Source organism: Pleurodeles waltl, chromosome 5 (assembly GCF_031143425.1).
Source record: "Pleurodeles waltl isolate 20211129_DDA chromosome 5, aPleWal1.hap1.20221129, whole genome shotgun sequence".
Classification (NCBI taxonomy): Eukaryota; Metazoa; Chordata; class Amphibia; order Caudata; family Salamandridae; genus Pleurodeles; species Pleurodeles waltl.
The window spans coordinates 1,534,880,517-1,534,903,194 of record NC_090444.1 but is presented as its reverse complement, the minus strand read 5'-3'; the positions used below and the strand labels follow the sequence as shown (position 1 = coordinate 1,534,903,194).

General features: G+C 42.8%; 1 protein-coding gene across 3 annotated transcripts in view; it reads left to right on the top strand.

Annotated features, from left to right (window-relative positions):
- Nucleotides 1–22,678, top strand: part of ARHGEF10 (Rho guanine nucleotide exchange factor 10) — a 949,815-nt gene that overhangs the window by 214,681 nt on the left and 712,456 nt on the right. For all 3 annotated transcript variants that reach the window (XM_069235817.1, XM_069235818.1, XM_069235819.1), the window contains one exon: nt 907–963. In XM_069235817.1, the coding sequence (XP_069091918.1) occupies nt 907–963 (57 nt within the window). The remainder of the gene's footprint in view (nt 1–906; nt 964–22,678) is intronic.

Genomic DNA, 22,678 nt, shown 5'->3' with positions numbered 1-22,678 from the left:
CTGAGTGAGGGGTCTCCAGGGTGGCATAAGACATGCTGCAGCCCTTAGAGACCTTCCTTGGCATCAGGGCCCTTGGTACCAGGGGTACCACTTACAAGGGACTTATCTGGATGCCAGGGGGTGCCAATTGTGGAATCAAAAGTACAGGTTAGGGAAAGAACACTGGTGCTGGGGCCTGGTTAGCAGGCCTCAGCACACTTTCAATTCAAAACATAGCATCAGCAAAGGCAAAAAGTCAGGGGGTAACCATGCCAAGGAGGCATTTCCTTACAACGTTTTTCTGGATTACTGTCCTAGATCAACAGAGAGTAACAAGTCGGTTTGGGGATGCTTGAATGTAAATACAACACTATCATCTTCTCAGAGCCATCCATCCAAGGTAGTTTGGCTTTAGTTCCTTTCTGTCAGGAGAGATGTGTGTCCTTTCCTCAGGAGAGACCATCTCTCACCTAATTTTCCTCCTTGAATTGTTTCCACTCTTTCTACAATGCGTTATTAACAACTGACTTGAATGTAGGACTATTGTTTGGTAATAGGACCAGGGCTCATGAATTATGTTTGAAAGACTACTATGTTTGAATGCTGTCACATTTTCTAGCAATGGTACCATATCGGATGCATCTAGCAGCAATCTTGTGCTCTGCGTTGGTCATTTGAAAGGCAGGCATCTAGTATTTCCTGTGTATGTGTACACTTATGCGTTATAAGATACCTTAGAAGATAAAATCAACTTTCCATCTTTGTAAGATACTTTCACGTGCATATTGAAAAAATTTACTGATTCTGAGTACAGTAGTGTAAAACGTCATTAATTTAAAAGTGTTCTTACAGAGCAGCAATTTATCTGATGCATTTTTTTTGTACAATTGTCACTTAAATTGCAATACTGTGTTATGTTTCTTTTAGCCCCCGACGAAGTTATTTATGATGACGTCCCAAGAGAAAATTCAGGCTCTACAACAGGTTTGATTTTTAAACGCTGTACATTGGTAGACTGTGACTGTATAATTGTTTTCTATAGGAATACTGCCTGCAAAATTAATAGATATAACTGCGTATTCATGCAACACTGTCTTTGGGAAATGAAGACTTTTTCATGCTATACTTCGTTTCTCAGCGAGTAAATAAGAATAGCGCCCATTATCTTCACCCCACTCTATGTAGGACACTACTTTATGAACATGAAACAAGGGAGTACTGCGTATGGCGCTCCCGTTGTGCTCCTCAGCTGAGTTGTCTGATGGCTGGCAAAGGCATCCAAGGTGGCGGATGGATGCACAGCAGTGCTGGGCGTTCCGCTGTCATGGGAATGTTAATCAGCGTGGTTGAAGTTCTTACTCCCTGGGGAAACGGTAAAGAAACGCAGTGGGCAATGAGCCGGGAGAGTCTCAGGGACCCTGCCTGTTATTACTCTGAACTCTACAGTGATCCCCCCGCATGGAAACAGCAGACCCCTGCCTGTTTATGGTCTGTAAGGTGAGTATACGATGTCTTAATAACTGTTCCTGCTGCGTTTCAACAGGCTTTGGGCCCTCAGTCTTTCTGAATGGGCCCTCTTTGGTGATTTTTACAAACTTCAGATTTTTGCTTTCTTTGCCTCTTAGGAGCACAACATTTTACTCTAAAAACTAGGTTATGTAAGCTTCAAAAGTGAAGATCTACTGAGTGCATATCCCTGCTGACGGTGGCCCATGAAATTGATACACTTGACTCGTATACATCCACAGCACAGTTTTTCTGAGGGGGTGCTCAATGAAGCCCTTCTTTTCTCATTTAATTGCCTAATCAGATCCCTGGGTGAGCACATTAAGCCTTCCAAAGGGAAGGGAGACTCCTGGTTGCTACGGAAGTGATCTGTGTAGTCACTGGTGTGGCTTCCAGGATGAATCCTCATGCGCGCTTGTAGCAAGCAGAGCTAGATATAATGAAGTGGATTGCTTGAGACTCATTTGCTAAACCCTGTAATGCCATTTCTGCTATGGGAACCAAAGCAATTATAAATTATAGCTCGTATGCAGCAAAACAGCTTAAAGGAGAAGGATCAGGGGTTCAAGGCTATGGAAACAGGAATGCAATCACCCTCCTCCTCCCTGGATGTTTTGCTATACTCACACACAGGGCAAGATAAAGATAAAGAGGACTAACAACCACATCAAAAGACGGGGTTCAGCACACCAGATGTAATGGAAAAGGATAAGGTATCCCAACTTTTTGATGCAACACCCCAAGATCCCAGCCTGGCTCTTAAGACTACAGTAGAGGGAACTGTTAATAATATCATAGCTTTAATAGGGGTGAAAGAGGCTGTAATTAAAGAAATGATGAAAGGCCAGACTTATCCTCTATTTGTGGGATCTGGGTTGAAGGAACCTTTTAGGGAAGGAGCCCTTTTGAAACCGACTAATAACTCTGCTATGCCATAGCGGGTGGACAGTAACCTAGCTCTTCCTATAATTGGGAATAATCTTGACCTTCAGCAGGCACTATTGACGGAACCTGTTCTAGAGTCACCAAAGAGGCTGAAGTATCAAATGGAATTGAGAAAAGATATTACGCAGGCTAAGATGAATATATCTGATCTTTATAAACGATGCCAGACAGCAATGCATGCAGATAGAAGTGAAAAAGATACTACTCTTCATTGAGAATCTCTTCTTCTTCAAATCCCTGATGAATTAAGGACAATGAATGTCTTGCAGGAGGAGGTTAGTAAAAAGACTGAACAACAGCTCAACCTCATCAATCAGAAAATGCAGAATGTAACGACTCGTTTATCAGAGGCTGAAAAGCAGGTATCAGATTTAGAGGATGTAAGAGTACAGCAGAACACGTCTACTGCTAAACTTCAAGCTGAACTGATGGAGCTGCAGTCTAGAATTGATGATGCGGAGAATAGATCTCGAGACACAAACCCAAGATTGACTGGAGTTCTGGAAGGATGAGAAAATGGACAAACCGTAACCAATCTGATTTAGTGAAAAAATGTGTCTACCCAGATGTCGGGGCTCAACAACTGGATCCAACTATTGCGCGCAACGTGTCCCCAGTCCACAACCCTCAAACACCAAGAATCCTCGGACGATACTAGTAAACTTCGGGGACTATCAGATTAACAAACTGATCTTTTATAAAGCCATAAAAGATCAATTTTATCAGATACCAGTCGATTTTATTTTCAAGGTTCTTTCTGACATGTCTGCTATGGCAGCTCGCCACAGAAAATAATTGAAGAATCTAATTAGCAGTTTTCAGCAAGTGGGGGCATCCACTGGTATTATTCAGCAATCTAAGCTAAGCTGAAAAAGTTCTTTTTAAAGGCCATTTTCAAATTTTTCATTCCGTATGACAAGCACAGGATTTTTTATGATCAATTCATCAGTTAGGGTAGAAAGAGGGTGGGGGTATAAACACTAGCAGTAGATGTAGCACTGGGGGCGGTAATAAATTAAATGTCAGTTGATATAACAATGGGAAAATTATAACTGAAATATTGCACATCTACTTTGGGGATAGTAGGTGGGGAAGAATGGTATTTTTTTATGCTATTTTGTTTCCCTCTTTGAGGGATATTTTTCTGTCCTATTTCTTTCTTTTCAGGTGCCTTCAGTGGCCTCAGAGGACCTTTTTGGTGCTATGTCAATGCACCAAGTTAAGGGTAAGGAGTGAAGGTTGGGGCACTGGGGGGGTCAGATGGGAGGGGTGGAGAGAAAGGAGGGAGCTTGGGATGTGTCGGGCTCCAGGGTTCAATGGGGTGAGGGAGGGGTGGTGGGTCACAACTGTGGGAGATCAGGGGAGAAAGGAAACAGAACATTTTGCAGTAAATAGATGGAAAGGTAGTTTGCAATGTATTACTATAAATTGAGAATAGTATCATCCAATGTGAATGACTCAATTATTGAGTAAAATGTCAAGGTATGCTAGCTTGGTTTAGATCTTGTATGGCAGACATAATATTTCAGCAGGAGACACACCCAAAAGAAAGCAGTCACTTCATCTGTGTACCTTCGAATATACAACACACATGTTTTGCCTCCTCACAGGCCTCACATCATGGGGTGGTAATTTTAATTGGGCATACAGCCCAATCTGAAGTTCTTAAAGCAGCTCGGGATCCGGGGTTTAGATGGATTTTGGTTAACATTCATATGGGAAATGAATTATATAACCTTAGGCCCATAGAGGATGTACCTTCTTTCCCATACGATCTTTATTCTATTTTACTACTGAGGCGGGACATTTAATAATAGGCCAGGATTTTAATTTAATCCAGGATTTGCTGCTAGACACTTGAAGTTCAAATAAACACCAGAACAAGCCCAAATCTGCTTGCGCGTAACAAACTCTTCTTCACAACGTTGCTATTATTGATTCATGCAGGGCGCAAAAAGAGTTCATGTGTCAATTTACTTGTCTCTCGAAATGGTTTGGCACGGCTTCACAGTTAGATTTTATTTTAATATCACATTCGGTTTCATGAGGAGAACCTGCTATTTTTAATAATGCATTTTCAGATCACTCATTGATCAGCTTAGCTGTAATGATGGCAGCAACATACACACCAAGAGCAAGATGGTTCTTTAATAAAATACTCCTCATGGAAGATATCTGGATTACACAGCTGAAAAGTAATCTAAATGTTAAAATAGACCCCGCTTCTGACTTTTCTGTATGTGAGGCTCTAAAGACATTTTTTTAGATCTGGAAATGTCTTTTTTGGCAGCTCGTAGACAGGAAGAGAAACGAGTACACAGAGCTTTTTAAGAGTTTAGATGTAAAGTTAAAACCACATTCCCAGGGCACGCAGGTGATTATAGATAAAGCTAAGCATACATTTTGAGAGTTTGTTACTCCTAAAGAAATAGCCATTTATACATCCTACCTCCAGAGAAGATACAAGGAAAATGAATTTATCGTAAAATATCTGGCCTGGTCTCTGAAACGGCAAGTTAATACTAATTTCATCAACAACAAAAAAATCAAAATAATGTGAATGCAATCATCTGAGATCTTTACACCGCTATGCTAAATTATATTCAGAAACCAAAGGCAGCTTGAGCTCAGTTATGAAGGCATTCTAGCAGTAACTAGCTCCATTCCTTCGATGATTCTTTAACCAGATTCTTCAGGGTTGTCCCATACTGTGCTCCTTTACTGACTTATTGGTAGTGTGTTTTCTCAAAAAGGATGAGCCTGGGGGTGGCCCAAACTCTTATCACCCTATAAGCCTCTTAAATAGTAATTATAAGCTTTTTACGCAAATATTGGCGAATAGGATTTCTTCTGTAGCATCTTTGATTATTTTTGGGGATCAAAATTAGTTTTTACCTCGGAGACTAATTACTTCAAACACACATTTTTTGGTGCAAGCTATTGATGTTTTTTCTAGTCAGAAGATAAAAGCTGCTGCTATAATGCTAGATGCAGAAAAGACATTTGATCTAGTCAAATGGAAAGTATTATTAGCAATTCTTCATAAATGATATAACGGGGCCTGAGATTCCATATTTATAAATAACTCCCTGGCTGAGGAGATAGTCATCAAGTGTGGCACTTGCCGAGGATGTCCAATGTTTCTTATCATATTTGCGCTATTTATAGAACCTTTAGCCTGCACTATACATCAGGATCAATCCATTCGTCCCCCTATTGCAGAAGCTCCCAAACTCAAGTTATATGCAGATGATATTGTACTCTGTTTAGTGGTGAACAAGGCAAACATTCAGCATGCTTTAGATAAAATTGCAGAATTTACAGCAATAGGTATTTATAAAATCAATCAGACTAAGGGGGACATTCGCCGGGGACCGCGGAAGCACCGCCAACAGGCTGGCGGTGCTTCCAGGGCCATTCTGACCGCGGCGGTAAAGCCGCGGTCAGAAAAGGGCAACCGGCATGGGGATTCCTACCCCCTTCCCGCCATCCTGGTCCTGGCGGTAAATACCGCCAGGAACAGGATGGCGGGAACGGGTGTCGTGGGGCCCCTGGGGGCCCCTGCACTGCCCATGCCACTGGCCCCTCACAGGGCCCCATAATTATTTTCAGTGTCTGCAAAGCAGACACTGAAAATCGCGACGGGTGCCACTGCACCCGTCGCACACCAGCAACTCCGCCGGCTCCATTCGGAGCCGGCTTCATCGTTGCTGGGGCTTTCCTGCTGGGCCGGCGGGCGGCCTTTTGGCGGTCGCCCGCCGGCCCAGCGGGAAAGCCAGAATGGCCGCTGCGGTCTTTTGACCGCGGTGCGGTCATTCGGCGGTAACCGCATGGCGGGCGCCTACCGCCGCCTGCCGCGGTTGGAATGACCGCCTAAGTCTGAAGCTTTACTGTTTAATAGCTCCTCAGAGATTCTTTCAGCAACTATGCGTGTGACATTTTAAGCCAGACATCCCAATAGATATTTGGGGGTGAAAGTTACTCCGAACTATGCCAAATGGTATAGTCTTAACTATAAACCTGCAATAGAAAAAACTCAGAATTTACTACAGTGCTGGGTAAGTCTTCCGTTTACGATCCTAGGACGTATTTCCCTAATAAAGATGAATCTCTTGCCCCTGTTCTTATTTACTTTCACTATTTTAATGATTACATTCCAGAATTACATTTTTGAAGTCATCAATGCCAACATTCACACATCTATCTGGCAGAAGAAGCATCCAAGAGTTAAGCTCTCAATCCTTCAGTTAACTCAGGAAGACGAAGGCTTATCTCTACCATATTTTAAAGACTACTATGGAGCGCCCCTTCTAAGCTGGCTAACCTTTGATCGATAAATACATCCAGTAACTGTAACTTTTCCTTGAGTATAATGTTTAAAGCTGCCAGGACGGACCCTGTCTCATTTGCACGGAGTTCAGACTTCTGAAAAGAATCCGTTATAAGACACCCCAAGTTATAGTGGATTGTTAAAATTTTATAAGGCAACGTTACAAGGTTCCATATTTCCATCTGGAGTTAAAACTTAAGCTGTGCTCAGGGTTTGGTTTAAATTTCCATCATTCTATGATCAATAGATGGGCAGCGCTTGGATTTTGGCAGTTGAGAGTTTTTTGTTGCAAAAATCATTTGGTCTTGTGGTGAACGCTTACTCAGGAGAATAAAGAAGTGTCCCCAAACCTGTATTTTGACTTCATTGAAATACAGGCTGTATGTATTGTTACCTGACAGAGGTACCCGAGGTGGCTCAGAAAATAAGTTGGGTCTTTTTCACCTCACGCCTGTTTGGTATTGGAAATTGGTAGAGGGTACTATGTCAAGATCTAGGAATAAATCTTGTGCTGGGCCATTTGAACAAAATAATAACTACTACAGACTGTGTAGTAACTAGAGCCCAATGGACATAGTATAACCAGATTAAAGGAAAAGCCATTTTTGCAGCCAATTTCAAGCGCGTTGACTTTTATGGTAAATGGTGCTGTATTATGCCCAGGAAAAAAATCAAACAGATGTACAAAGGGGCCGATTGTAGATTCTTTAGATGTGGATCTGATTCTGAGGGCTGGATGCATATGATCTTCATTTGCTCTGAAATAAGCACGTTTTGGACCCACGTCTTTAATGAGAGAGAGGTTTGGCTCGGACATGTAATCATCCCTGAACTTTTAGGGGTTCTTTTCGGTATCCCGTCTGCAGCAAACAGTCTCCTGACTGAGCTCATCCAGTGTTGCTTTATGGCTACTTTAGTAGCCAAGTCATTAATTTTAGCCAACTGGAAGTCAAGAGACATACCTACTATTAATCAATAGTATACAAAAATGGCAAAGGTAATGAACATTTGTACGCGTAGAGAGTTGGAGGTGAAAAGCGATTTAACAAAATTTTGTCAAATTGGGAAGAAAGGGGAGATTTAATGAATGAATGCATAGCTAATGCCATTTGCTAATTTATGTGTGTCTGGGTACTAACTTATGATGTGAAATATTATTCACAGATGGCGCAATAATTTGTTTGCTGCATTATGATAAATAAAGACAAAAAAGAACATGTAACACGCTGTGTCATTAGTGCACTTTACAGGCTGAAAAACAAGCACATTGCAATTCTTACCACCTCAACTTCACCGGCCAGCAAGTGTTTTACAACCACGAAGATTCATTGAAGTTATCCTTTTGTCCACTACTATTATAATGTTCGCATTGTAGTGCTAGAGTAGCTGCTACTGAGAGGTGGCCGGTTCTACCTGCTGCCTGATGCTTTCTCTTATTGATAGCCTCATAATATCTTGTAATTTGAAGAGAAGGATACCTGAGTTCTGCTCCGCCCCCTTTTTTACATAGAAAGCATGGCAATGTTTTTTTTATATTAGTAATCGAACTACGAATGTCAATGAGATATTACCAATTGACAAATCTGATCTTCATGCTAATCGCCAAAATATAACCAGACAGGGCCCTCATTTATAAGAACGTTTACAACTTCTTCCAAATTAGCTACACTAACACTAATTTTCAAGCCTTGATGCAAAATTCCGCCTTCTGCTGGGTAACTGTAACTGTGGCAGTGTTAAGCCCCCCCCCCCCCCCCCCAAAAAAAAGATGCCGTTTTTTTTAGGTTGCTTTTCTGCCCTTAGGTGTTCACTTTCATTAAATTCCTCTTCACTGATAGCCCTAGGCAATTTTTATGCAGCAGGCTTCATCCCGAGCAAAACAAATCCCTTATTTTCGCCCAGAGAAGATTTCTGGCCGGGTTAATCTGCTATCCGGTATCGTGCTGCACAACATTTAATTTTTCTTCTTAATATGGACCTCAGAATCAGACAAGAAAAGCAAACACACAGATGATGAACGAAGAATGGCCTTCAACAAACGCTGAGAATTAAGTATTTTGAAAGAAATCTCACCAACACTTACAAAACCAAATGTAAGCATAACTGTGCTGATGCACACACTGAAAAGTCAAATATAAATGAATCTCTGGGTATATTGCAAATGTTTCGGGTAGACTGAACAGTGTTATTCATTGCTCTTATAAATGAAAATTGAAACAAAGTTTCCAGCGAACATACATATCTTTTAAATGTATCCGCAGATTTATCAAAAGTTAGAGAATGAAGACAGAAGTGATATCATTCACTCATAATGGCAGAAATATTCAAAAGAATGCAAACTGATCACCATGACCTTTAAAGATACTAACAGGGTTAAAATAATGAGTGAGATATGTGCGATGGGAATTACAGAGAGCCACACATGGAAATATCACATTGCATAATGTAGCAACATAGATTTGTAAAAAAGATGCCAAAACGTTTCTATCGCTCCCATTGAATTACTGCCCTCTATCTCTTAGGGACTTTGGAAAACCCATCCTCAATCTAGGACCAGCCTATCAGGGCTTTCAGTCATTGCTGAACTCAGCATACATAAAGGCTATTTCTTGCCTTCCTTACTTTTCAGTTACAAACTGAAATTCTTACTTGAATGATCAAGGATGTTCTTCATTTCCTCCTCGGTTCTAGCTTGTAGAGCTAAAAGTTGTGACTATTAATGGATGTATTCACAGTACAAATTGTAATTTATAAACAGAAATTTGTTAGAGATCCCACCTTCAGTTTCGACTATACCAGTATAAATACTGAGCTCTCCTTCACAGCATATCCTACATCTTTGTGTCAGTGACAGCCACAGATATTTTTACAATTCAGACTCGATAAACGTACTTAGGCAGCATCATTCAATTGCACAATTGGAGACTACACCTCTCTCTCACAAAGTCACATTTGACACATTTGTTACATTCTCTGTAACAGACTTTCTGTGTTAACAGTCTCGTAATCTCTATGCAGAATCTCCTATACATTATACCCAACCCAAGCTTTAAGATGTTGGTATTGTAGAACATTTTCAAGCCTATATAAATAACTCCCGATTTATCAGTTTATCAAGCAAGAAACTGTTATTCTGGTGTTAACTAATCGTCCACTCAGCCAAGTTTTGGCCTTTCTGGCAGTTGTCCGTTGTTCATAAGTTTAGGTAAGGTTTTGTAAGCGTTCACCTCCAACATTTATTTAAAGCAATTTATTTTGCCAGTGCCTACTGAGATTTGTTGTATCTAATGAGGGCAATAGATCTTGTGATGGACTCTTTAATTGGCAGATTCAGGGTAGTGTAGGTAATTTTGTATTTGCTTAAATCTCTCAGTAGCATTGTGGACCATTGCATTTAATCTTTCTGATCATATGTCCTGAAACTGGCATTAGAGTGTGTGTGTTGTATAGATCTCAATCATTTGTTACCACGTAATCGGGCATCTCCATCTTCTCACTCATGGAATTCCCCAAGGATCACCAATCTCTCCTGTCCATTTTAAGTGTCTTTTCCTGCTATGAAACATGAATAAGTGATTCACTTTTCTAACAGTTTTATTGAACTTATCTAAATGCCTAGAAAGCATTTCCATGGCTGCTCTCGCAATTGAAAATCCAAATCTGGTGAAAGCTTAGGGGCATTAGTTAGGTGTTGCAGCTTCTACATCTTGTTTCCTTTCTAATTTGTGCTGCCATTCTTGCAAAGGAGAGCTCACACATCATAGGTGCACTATGAGGATCTGAAAGTAAACAGTTCTCTCATAGTGTAATATAGGTCAGAACAAGGCATGCTGGAACCACGTATGCCCAATTCATGCAACGAAATGCATGGTTTCAGCATGCAACCACCCCTCCCCTAAAACCACCCGACCCCCCACGTCACCCCTAAAACTCCCGACCCTAAAAACCAAAATTACCATGATCCCCCACCCTCACCCCCACCCCTAGAACTACGGTGACACCCACCCTGCCCCTAAAACATAAACTACACCACCCCCTATTTCCGCCCCTAAAACTACTCCAAACCCCTGTCTTGAAACCTAAAACTACCTGACCCCCATCCCACCCCTAAATACTAAAAAGACCCCGCCCCTAAAACTACAGCAACCCCTTTCTCGCTCCAAAACCTAAAACTACCCCAACCCCTCACCTCACCCCCAAAAACTAAAATTACCCTGACCCCCAGCCCCTATAACTACCGTGACCCCTCACCCTGCCCCTAAAACCTAAAACTACAGCGACCGCCCACCCCACCCCTAAAAGCTAAATCTAGCCCTACCCCAGCCCCTAAAAACTCAAATTACCACGGCCCCCCCACCTTCACCCCTAAAACTTTAAACTACCCTGACCGCCAACCCCGCCACTAAAACCTAAAACTAACCGACACCCATCCCTAAGACTACTCCGACCCCCACTCCACCCCTTACACTTAAACTACCCGAACCCCCCCTGCACCTCTAAAACCATCTGACCCCCCCACTCTGCCAATAAAAACTAAAATTACCCTGACCCTCACCCCGCCCCTAGAACTAACCCCACCCCAAAACCTAAAACTACCCAGAACATGCCCTTAAAAACTAAAACTACCCCCACCCCTGCCCCTAAAACTACCCTCCAACTATATCCCAGCCCCACTTACCTGACCATGTCCTCTTCCGATCCAGAGTCTGTTTTCCTCTGTCTTAACCATGTATGTTTGTTTTTCAGGACATGCATGGTTAAAGCAGAGAAAACAGGGTCTTTGTTCACGAAATCGTTGTTCTGCTTTCTTCGACAACACACCTCGTTGTTCCACCGTCGTTGTTTAGGCTGTATCCCCACATAGGATGCTGTTTAAAATCTGAAGTGCCTATATCGTGTGTGTCATGACAATGGCTTGAAACTCTCACCATTTCACTCCACTAGCTACTTAGGAGATTTCTATTAGCATGAAATCAGTGAACCCCTTCTGATTTGCTGTGTTCCCAATATTTATGCATGCTGCCATTCAAAACATTGTATTCGGACAACCATTCTCATCTTCTCTGGCCCATTGTGGTGCCATGTAACAGCATTCACACTAAAGGGGCAGGAGCCCTATATAAAATTGGGTTGTTGGTTGAGTGGGGTAGAAGCCCCACTCAAGCAACAACCACAGTTGTAATAAGGGTGAACAACAAAAGTCACTAAATTAAACTGTTCTTAACCTTCTTGGAGCTTGGCACAAAGCAGTCAGGCTTAAAATAAGTGGCACTGTGTAAAGTACTTATGCTGCACACAACCAACAAAAAACTGGAAACACAACACCAGAAGAATCTCAAACCGATTTAGAAAAATTTAGTCAATTTTAATAAATAAAATTATACCGGAAAAACATAACACCTATCAGTAGGACCGGATAAAGTCACAGGTTCAGGCGGACCTTCATGGGGCGCAGGTTAGACTCGGGGACCAGGTTAGTCCCACTGAAAAGTTACCTTCAAAGTCCATTCACAATAGAGGAGGACACGAGGTGCAGGCTCAGCATAATTGCTGTAGCTTCTTATTGGTGATCATCATAGACTATTGTTGCTGTAGAGCGAAAGTGCTGGTCTTGCGTCGTCAGTTGTCCCAGGCGGGTGCAGTGGACACGAAGAGCATGTCTTATAGGAGCTTCATGTTGGCCGTTGTTGCGTATGGCAGAACCTTTCTTTCAGCCAAGGGTCTGTGACCAGGGGATGCACGTCTAAGGGATCAGAGACTCACTCCAGTTAGACCCCAGCAGGACTTACGCTGGTCTAATTGCGCTGGTCTGCTGGGAAATTGCAGGGAGGCTGCTGAAGCTTGTTGTGTTCCTGTAGCTGACACAGGAGGTAACATCCAACTTACCCTTAAAGTCACTCTGTTGTCCTGTGATGAAAGCAAACAGGTCCAGCCTTCCTTCTTAGACAGCAAGACAGTCCTTCACGCAGCAGAGCAGTCCTCTGACAACAGGGCAGTTCTTCTTCAGTAACTTTCAGAGGTCTAAGTGTGTGCTGAAGAGTGGGTCGCCTTTGTGTATTGGAACTCCCTGTCCTACCCCCACACCTAATTCTGCAAACTTCTTTCTGTTCCCCTGTCAGGGCTCCAAACAGTCTGCGGTGACAAGACAGAACAGACCCAGTGTCAAATTCTCTAGTGTATGCAGAAGGTACAGCCCTTTGAAGTGTAATTGGGGCTGGGTACATCTCTTCTTAGTCATTCAGCCAGAATGGCACAACCTGTCCACTCCTAAGCCCCCTTTGTGTTACAATCTGGAAGCAATACACACATCCCGAAAGCAGGGTGATTCATAATCAGGTGACCCAGCACACTGTCAGATGCACAGTTTGTTAGGACAAGAAAATGTAAACTTTCTAATGGCATTTTCAGAACTGTGACTTAAAATACAGCTTTACCATTTAAAAGGTTTTTAAATTACAATTCATTTGATTGTGAATAGTATATCACTAACTGCTCTTAATACAAAATTATCACTTATGAAATACAATAATGTAACCCAGTGTTACTCAATGAGAGAGAAAGACCTTACAACAGTGAAAAAAGGCTTTCAGAGTTATTCACTGCCAAGACATGTAAAAAGTAAGTATGCATGTCCTACTGTTTAAATACATTTCACCCTTCCCTATGAGCTATTAGAGTCTATCTTAGGGGTGACTTATATGTATTAAAACTGAAGCTTTAGGCCTGGCAAAAGGTTTATTTTTGCAGGTCAAAATGGCAGTTAAAAATTGCACTACAGGCTGCAGCGCAGGCCTGATACATTCTTTAAAAAGCTATTACAGTGGATGGCACAAATGAGTACTTCAGGCCCCTTATTAGCATGTAATTTAAGGGTCCTCATTGCATCTAGGATCATTTACTTGGGACTTGCAAGTAAATTCAATGTGCCAATCAGATGTAGGCCAATTTCACCTTATTTGAAGTAGAGAGCACAAGCACTTTATCACTGTTTAGCATTGGTAAAATGCACAGACTCCTAAAGCCAATGAAAACAAATTCAACTAAACAGTAAGCTTGAATGTGAAAGGTTTGGGGAAATACCACGCCAAGGACATCAAGTTTAACTAGGTGTATTGTTGAGGACTATTGTCCATGTAGCACTATTCCTTCTCTTTTATCATTCATTTTGCACCTGTGCATCCTCTTGATGCTTTTGTTGATAATGTTGACATATTCTTCTCAAATGCATCTTACTGCATTGTACAGGACTTCATCAATGCAATAGTTACCTTTTCTCCCTATATATAAACTCTTTACTGGATTCTGATTACATTTGAGCTATATAAAAGAACAGTAAGTCCAAAAAGCACAAACATGCATGTTATGTTTTTTCCTTTGGAGGGCTTGTTTTGTAGTGAACAACAAAAAAGGCAGTCTTCTGAACAGAGCAGGTCCGAGCTTTCTCTCTCACCTTCTGAGTCCAAGGTAAAGTATATTCAATGACTATTCTTCCATCAAATGGAAAGTGGTACCAAAACGAACTCACACCAATATACTTTAGGTTCTTCCTTTCCTGGGGTTTTTCCTACTTTCTATATCCCTGAATCAAGCCTGGTTTGTACCTCAACAAATCTATAAAACACAAAAGTGGCATATCTGTATTTTCTCAGGGTGGAAATTTTGACACCATAACCAGTAAGTGGCTAGGATAGCGTCAAAACCAAGGAGCAAGGTTCTTCATGTGAATGTTTTCTTCCCCCTCCTTTGGTGTTCCTGTTGTCTCCTTACCTAAAGTGTTCATTTTCCTCATGCCTCTCTTTGGGATTAAAAATCCTCCCTAGCACTTTCCTTATGCCACAACTTTGAGTCAGAACTGTGATGAAAATGAGTTACGCATTCTTCTCATTCCATTCAGTGCCGTTGGTTTCCTTGAGTTCATTTGATGTACTCTGTTCCTCTTGTTAGTCTCCTGGGCTATCTGCTTTTGGACCCTTTGTCTCCCTGGTTGTATGCCATTATGCTGCTCCTCCTCCTTCCTGACTTGTGTCCTGCTGGTCCTGAATCTTACGCTGTCCACCATTTCTTCTGTGGTACCTGCTTCTCTAATTCTGGCCTCAAAACCCTGGAATTAGTTTCCCAGGAGCTATCCTCTCCTATTTCGGCAGCCAAATTGGTAGTACTTTTGTTGCATGCCTTCCCGATCCCTCGCCAGTAGTCTCCTTTTCAATGCAAACTCCTGTTTGTTCCCAAAAGCAGATTGCAAGCTGGGCGCAAATTGCACCATATGCAGGGTTTCAGCCACATGCTATTTGAGACCACCAATCCTGCTGTAAATTGAGAGTCCAAACTGTTTTCATTTCAAGTTTGCACACTACAATCAAGGCAAATTATGCTCATATTAGATGTAATTTCCCATTTTGGGTAGGTGGAGTGTCAGAGTGACAGCTTAAAATAGGGTGCAAGTTGCACACCCAGTAACAATTACATATGTGGTAGCAGGTGCACTCTTTTCACCCACAATTAATTTACTTCAATACTACTCAAATTCAATACATCTCTTACTTCAATCCATCTCAGCCATTCTTGTATCTGTCCCCTAAATCTGTTTTTACATCATGTTTCATGTCTACACAGTTCTCCAGCAGGAGGGTCTATAACCAATCTGTTTTCTGAGCTGCATCATCTCTCACATTTTCCGCCTTAGAGCTACTCCCCCTCTATCGGCTTCATTTTATCTACTTGACTCACCATCCCCATCATTTATCCTATCTCTAATGCCCCACCGCCTTCTGTCTTTACATTATTTCTGAAAATCCACCTCTTCAGGATAAATTTAAATATCTAAATATACTGCAACCCCACAAATATTGTTAGATCTCCAAATCGTTTTCCGTCCTGCCACCACATAACCAGTTCAGTTTAGTACTCTTGCCAGGCAAACCAACAAAGGCAGCTGAACAGAAATGAAGGAATCACCCATCTGAAATTGTCCTCTCACAACTCAAAAACTCTAGAAATACAGTATCAAGGATAGAAAGATATGCAAGCTTTTTCTTAAAAACAAACTAAACAGTGCTGGAACCCCCCACTAACGAGCTTTCCAGAACATTTAAGCAACAGTGTCTACTTTTACCATCAGCTTGATGAGTCCAGGTGTGATCAATATGCCAGCTATTTTTCTAATAAAATTACTGCACTGACGTATGAGACTACCAGTGCCCCACTACATTATATATCATGCTGACTTTCATCCGAGGGGACCTTTCAAACAATCAGTTCACTCTGCCTCAGTTACCATAGAACATCTAAAGAAACACTTAATTGTAATTAAATTATGAAGACAATCCCACACCCACCATCTATGACCAAAGAGCATAGGGATACCATCACACCTTTCTGTAGTGAATCCTAGTTCGTTTTAATGGGATAGCAGGAGTTAGCATAGCCGTTTGCTTGTAGACTCGTGCCCCCGTAACCTAGTGACTTTTAACCTACTTAGCTTGCTCTGTCTTAGTCCATTTAATTATTTATTTCTTCTAAGATGGCTGCCTTGTTTATAGTTAGGCCACTTGTTATGAGTTACATTATCAGTGTCACCATGCCAAGGCGTCAAGATCAAGTACCAAAGACAAACAAACAGTAGGTGTTCACACTTAGGGATTTTCCCTCTCTATACTTTCGAGGGATTGTTGATATTAATTGCCGTCCCAAGCATGCCTGTTATCTATTGTTTAGGAATACACCTACGTCAGGGGACCTTGTAGATCTGTATAAATACATCACACTTTAGACAGATAATAAGAGGGATTCCGACCAGAGGGCATTGCCACCATCGCTGATACCGATGCTGCAGTCATCTTGACGCTGACCCAGTCTTCTTGTCCCTGCGGAGTCTGAGATAGAGACCTCATTCCAAGGTAACGAGGGTCGGGGGCTCCTCTCATGGACACGGCATTGGCAGATTAGGTTTAACAAACCCAGCTCTCTTTTAGGTAGGAGGTTAGGCCTTTTTTTAGGATAGTAGGGTATCTTACATCTCATATATCTTTTCTATGTATTGCAAAATGGTGGGGGTCTACGTAACAATGACTCTTGTCTTCACAATACTGTTACTTGCTATATTCATTATCCTAATCATTGCAGTCCATGCATCTTATCGCAAATTGCAGTTATGTTAAATAAAAAACTATTATAACTTTACTGCATCTGTGTCATTGCCTGTGTTTGTATGAGACATAATATATCTGTGAGAAAAGGGTAATCTCCGTTTAACCACAACACTCCCCGGGATGTCTTATTTTCAAGTCCATGCGTAAACGGCTGCCATAAATCACCTTTTAGTATTGCGTTTCTGGTGAGGTGCTGCTAGTGAGCCGGTAAGGTTGGGATAACAGTTGCGACTTGTTGTAGGAAAGACGCAGTCGCCTACAAACAAAAGTACTGTCATCCTTAAACCAGCAGTCTTGCCTAGAGCAAGAGTCCAAACTACGACATGGCGCCACCAACGATGGTGTTTAGGCAAAATTTACGGATACCCTATCACTGTCTCACAGGCAACAGGTACCCTAAGTATTGTTATACGGAGACGTCCGTGGTCTTTGGGAGATTCCTCCTCAGCTGAACAGGTAACACTGAATTAAGCTGTAGGTTGTTCAAGCTCGAACTCATAAAAAGGAAAAGACTTCCCCTATCTGGTGTTCCGTTTCTCTAAACAACTATGGCTAATACCATAGACATTCCTGCAAATGCTAGACATGCACTTACACAACATTTATTAGCGCATGGCCTTACAGACGAGGGCGGGGATGCTACTCTGATAATAGAAGCAACTGAAGCATACCAAAGAGAAACGTTTTACTGTTGGGTCACCTTTCCTGAGGTTGACCAAAGAACGCACACATATGAAGTTGCGAACGTACCTGTACGGTACAAAGCATACCAGTATCAGGAAATATCGCTCACTTATCGGGAGCATCAGAACTGGTTTGAAGGCGCCCTACCACATGTACTACGAAGGGTGAGATTAGGTCCCTTAAGTAATGAGGGACCTACCTGGCTTATGTTCGCCACATATACACCTCACCCAGGCATTCAGAATATGCTGATAGCAGATTTACGAGTTTTATATAATGAATTAGTGGCATAATGTAGACGATTGGTTCAGTTCGTAATGCGAACATTGAACACAACACCAGCGTGTCCCGCACCGCCAGTAGCTGGTGGTTATCAATTGGCTACTGGGATTAATCCACAAACAGTACATTCTACTATGGGTAAAGTGCCCACGGAACGGGAAAAAATACCGTTCTAGATAGCCCAGAAAACGAATCAGCTGGAAGCTGTGGTTCCCCATACGGGACCACAGGAAAAACATAGATTGCTCACTATGTGCTTGCCGTTTGGGATGGTTCTCTCGGTGGATGACTGTGCCACATGGGGTACGGTCTTCGCTGCCGTTTATACTACCACACATGGTACCCCGACACTTGCTAATTTACCGGAAGTGTTAAAACAAATACAGAATGAGCATGGGGCTGCACCAGCCCTGGATCTGGGGATGAAGTTAATGCGTAACTTTGACGCCGTATCCTCGATCATACTGAGTAATATTAAAGGGAAAGCGGTAGCACTGGCAATTCTCCAGCGTCTCAGGGAATCTCCAAATCAGGAACAGGAGAGACAGCTACCGAAAATAATTTCTGATACCTATACTAGTATAGGACGGGATAGTTTCGGGGCCAAACCTAAAAAATTGGAGTTACATAGTACCGCCCATAAGGAGGGTACGAAGCAGGCACAAGAGGGCTCTAAGAAGCGCTGGGACAAACAAAAAGATTTCAAAGAAAGGAGAAATAAGAGAGCTGATTCTCCACACCCGGAGAACTCCGAAAGGAGGTATAATCTCAGAAATAGGGAGAACATTAGAACTCCAGACAGATATACTGATTCACGTCCCTCTCGTTCCTTTCAGGACGCACCGGATAGATGTAGCGAGAGAGGGGGCCGTCAAGATCGACGTCCGGAATACGTGAAAGAAAAGAAAGACTCACCACAGTATACCATTAAAAAAGAAGAAAAAACTCCTCAACAAAAGCCACAGTTTAAAAAGAAGAAAGTGGCAGCACTGACAGTTAAAAATGCCTGTAGTATTGAGAACACTGTTGAGGAACAAGAGGTGGGCAGTGACTCTGTTGGACAGCGCGGCAGAGGTCACGATATGTCACCGGAGTCTGAAAGATCATCTGGATGCGACAGCAACTAGTGATTATATCGCGGTTGAAACAGCGGATGGCCGCGTTCTTCCCCCCAATATGGTTTATGATTTAACTATTCAGATAGAGGGAGACGTGAAACGCACTATTAGTGTAATATTTTGGGATGAACTTACTAGTGATATCCTACTGGCTGAGAGAGACTGGCCTCCTGAACACGTCCGCAAGCTCCAGCATGGGGAAGATGTCATTTTGCCTTCTTTCTCCGATCTTGTTCCGGAAGCTGCAAAAGAAACCTATGCTGCTGAATGGGCTTTAGCGCAGGCACCTGCACTATACCATAATCATGAAGGTTGGGACAAGGAGTCTCCTTGTCATATTATTCCTGTTAGGTCTACACCCCAACCGCAGCCACAATACCCTGTTAAACATGGAGCAAATGCTCCGGTGAAGGAGATCCTATCACAACTTGAGTACCAGAGAGTAATTGAGCCCTGTACGTCTGCGATGAATAATCCATTATTCCTCGTTGCAAAGCCAGATCATTCATATAGAATAGTGGTTGATTATAGACACTTAAATAGTCATACATGCACATATGCTATACAAAACTCACACAGCACAGTACTGATAAACAATATAGTGCGTAAAAAATATAAAACTACATTGGATATATCTAATGGATTTTTCTGCCAGAATTTCGCTTATGAAAGTAGGGACCTAAGTGCATTTTCATTTGGCTCTCAGAACGCTTTTGTCATTTACCTCAAGGCTATAAAAATAGCCCAGGCCTGTTTTCAGCATGTGTAACATCAATTTTGCACGAGATTGATTCCGATGCATTGTCCTATATGGATGATATCTATCTCACTGACGACGCCCTCGACATTCATCTTACGAGGGTCGATCGGATCATTTAGGGATTTGCAGACCTCGGTTATAAATTTAATTTTAAGAAAAGCAAGATAGCCTTTCTTAGTGTGTTGTTCCTGGGATATGAGCTATCAAACAAAGGGAAGAGCCTGGCCCCACACTTTCTAGAAAAGTGTGCTCAACTACAGCCTCCGAACACACTTAAGAAATTACAGTAATTACTGGGTTTCTTCAATTTTGGCAGAACATACATTCCAGATTATGCAGAACGCATCAAGCGACTTTATGACTTAATTCAGCCCAATTTTTCTAGCAGACGATGGACGATTGAACACACACACATCCTTAGGGACATACAACGGGACATGCTAGAAGCTAAACACTTACACACACGTGACAATAAAACAAATTTGGTCATCAGAATAATTGCTGGTGCCCTGGGATTTACTTATGTCACCTTTAATGAGGATGACACAGTGCCGATAGCATATAAATCACATTTATATTCAAATGCTGAACAACGTTTTGCACCTACAGAAAAGATTCTGACAGCAGTTCAGATGGCCGTCATAAAAGAGAGGCCACTTGCCCAGGGGAAACGCATTATTGTTGTCTCCCCGGTGCCGGCCTTAGAGGATGTCACTAAAGCGAGCATTCCGAACGCTAAGGTATTACATCCACGCTGGATTCAATGGGCAACATCTCTGACCACCACTGATGTCGATTATGTATTCGATCCAAGACTCCAGACACAAGAATTTCTCCAGTATGAACAGGAGTACCCCGCTCCTCTAAATATCTTGCCACTAGACAGTTATAATACTATCATTTATACTGACGGATCAGCACAACCGGCTGTATGTACTAAACATAAATACTCGGCAGCTTGCGCAGCTGTGTGCGGAGTGATGGAAGATGGAGTTTTCCACCCTCACGATACCTACACGCAGACCTTAGGGGACTGCACAGCCCAGTTGGCTGAGCTTAAAGCTCTTATTCTAGCGCTCGAACATACTGAGACAGGAAGCCACACTTTGATAGTCTGTGATTCATATTACTGCGTCCAGTCATACAATGAAAATCTAAATCATTGGAAGCTGAATGGGTTTAGGGATTCTAAAGGGAACTCTTAACGAGGGCGTCGCGGATATCAGCGTAGCCCTGGGTTGTATGTGTTCCTATTTGGAAGGGTAATGTCAGTGAAATGTCAGTAGGTAACTGCAGAGTGCATGCGCGGGGAGGAAGAGCGGGGGGAGAAAATAATTTTTACGGACTAGGTGGTCTCACACACTATATAGTGTCATGCTTCATCATTTGACCACCTAGACCCACCCAGGTAGAACAGTGCCACCTGGGCGGACTCAACCTCACTGTTAAAGGAACAGGAGGGAGTGCATAAATAAACTTGTTTCTGGAAAGATCGGGATCCAGCTAATCTACTGAAAAAATTAAAAACACCTAAGCAGACACCTGTGAGGAGTAACAAATTTAATAGTGGTGTCTGACTGGTGTAGTTAAAACGGGGGTTGGGACACCTCTGTGAGGACAAGGACTCACAGGGTCACCTAACTAATAGCCAACATGTTTCTGCCCTCAGAAGTGAGCCAATGAAGGTCTCGGGGCATTCGTCAGGGCCTAGGATCCCTACGTCTCACGTTGGAGGAAATTACTCTATGTGAAAGTCAAAGAGTGTAAAATAAAAGGTCTACCTTACCCAAGGAATTACCTTGAGGCGGCCTATGGGGGATAAACAAACAATTAGAACACTAGTGGCACACGGCACTGCAAAACCAACCAACTACACACGTGTCAAAGGGATGCATTCATGCACGTAACACATATGTTCATAATAGGCAAAATACATGCGTGGAGTGACCAAGTGGGTATATCTATCTATACAAGTGGACAGTCCTACCACAGCAGGGAATTACAATTCTTACCCTTTCATAGAGGCTGCTAGCCTCTGGTATCCAGGAGGGGGAGTGTCCCCTTATAGTCAAACACTAAGGGGAGACATAGAAAGAGACGGACACAAAGACAAAGTGAGGAAGGGGAGGGAACAGGAGTAGCCAGGATAGATACAGGGGAGCACTAGGGGGGTGGTTCCCACTAGGAACCCACTATCATTGCTAAAATAAAGAGATACCGCTTAATAGAAAAAGTAGTAACACGGAGTGGCTATAGATAATAGTAATAAAAACAGGTAGAAAGTAAAATAAAAATTAATGGAGGGAAGGCTTATCTGTGCTGCCTGTGACCCGTGCAGCCACTCACTACATCAAAGGGGGCGCTCGCCGTGCGCCTATATCGTCCTCTCCTTGGACCGCTTGCGACAAGTGGCTGAGGGAGAACGGTCTATTTATGGCTGTAAGATGTTCCAGGTGCGCCCTGTTAGCGCGGTAATTAGAGTTCAATTCAAGTAAATCACAGCCGCAGGCCTTTTTATTGCGTTTCTGGCCTCGATATGGTCGCTGTTATGGCGGGCGCCCCAGCTGAGCCGGGGCGCCGGCATGAATGCGAGTGAGTGCTCGGGTGGAGCCCAGGCCGGAAGGTTCCGGCCCTAGCGCCACAACCGGAAGCCTCGCGCTCCCGGTGGCCGCTGGGAACGTAGTTCCCAGCGGTCCCGTGGCCCAGTGGAAAGTAAAATAAAGAATAGAAAGAAGAAAGAAGAAGGAGCCAGGAACGGAAGAGGGGGGGAAAAGGAGGGGGGGTTTGGGGGGGGGCGGGGGGGTTTAGAGATACAAAGGGGGGCAGAGAAGGAAAGGAGAAGGAAAGGGGGAGGGAGGGGGTGACAACCGAGAGGGGAGGGGGGCAAGGGGGGGGAGAAAAAAGGGGATACAAGGAGAGGGAGAAG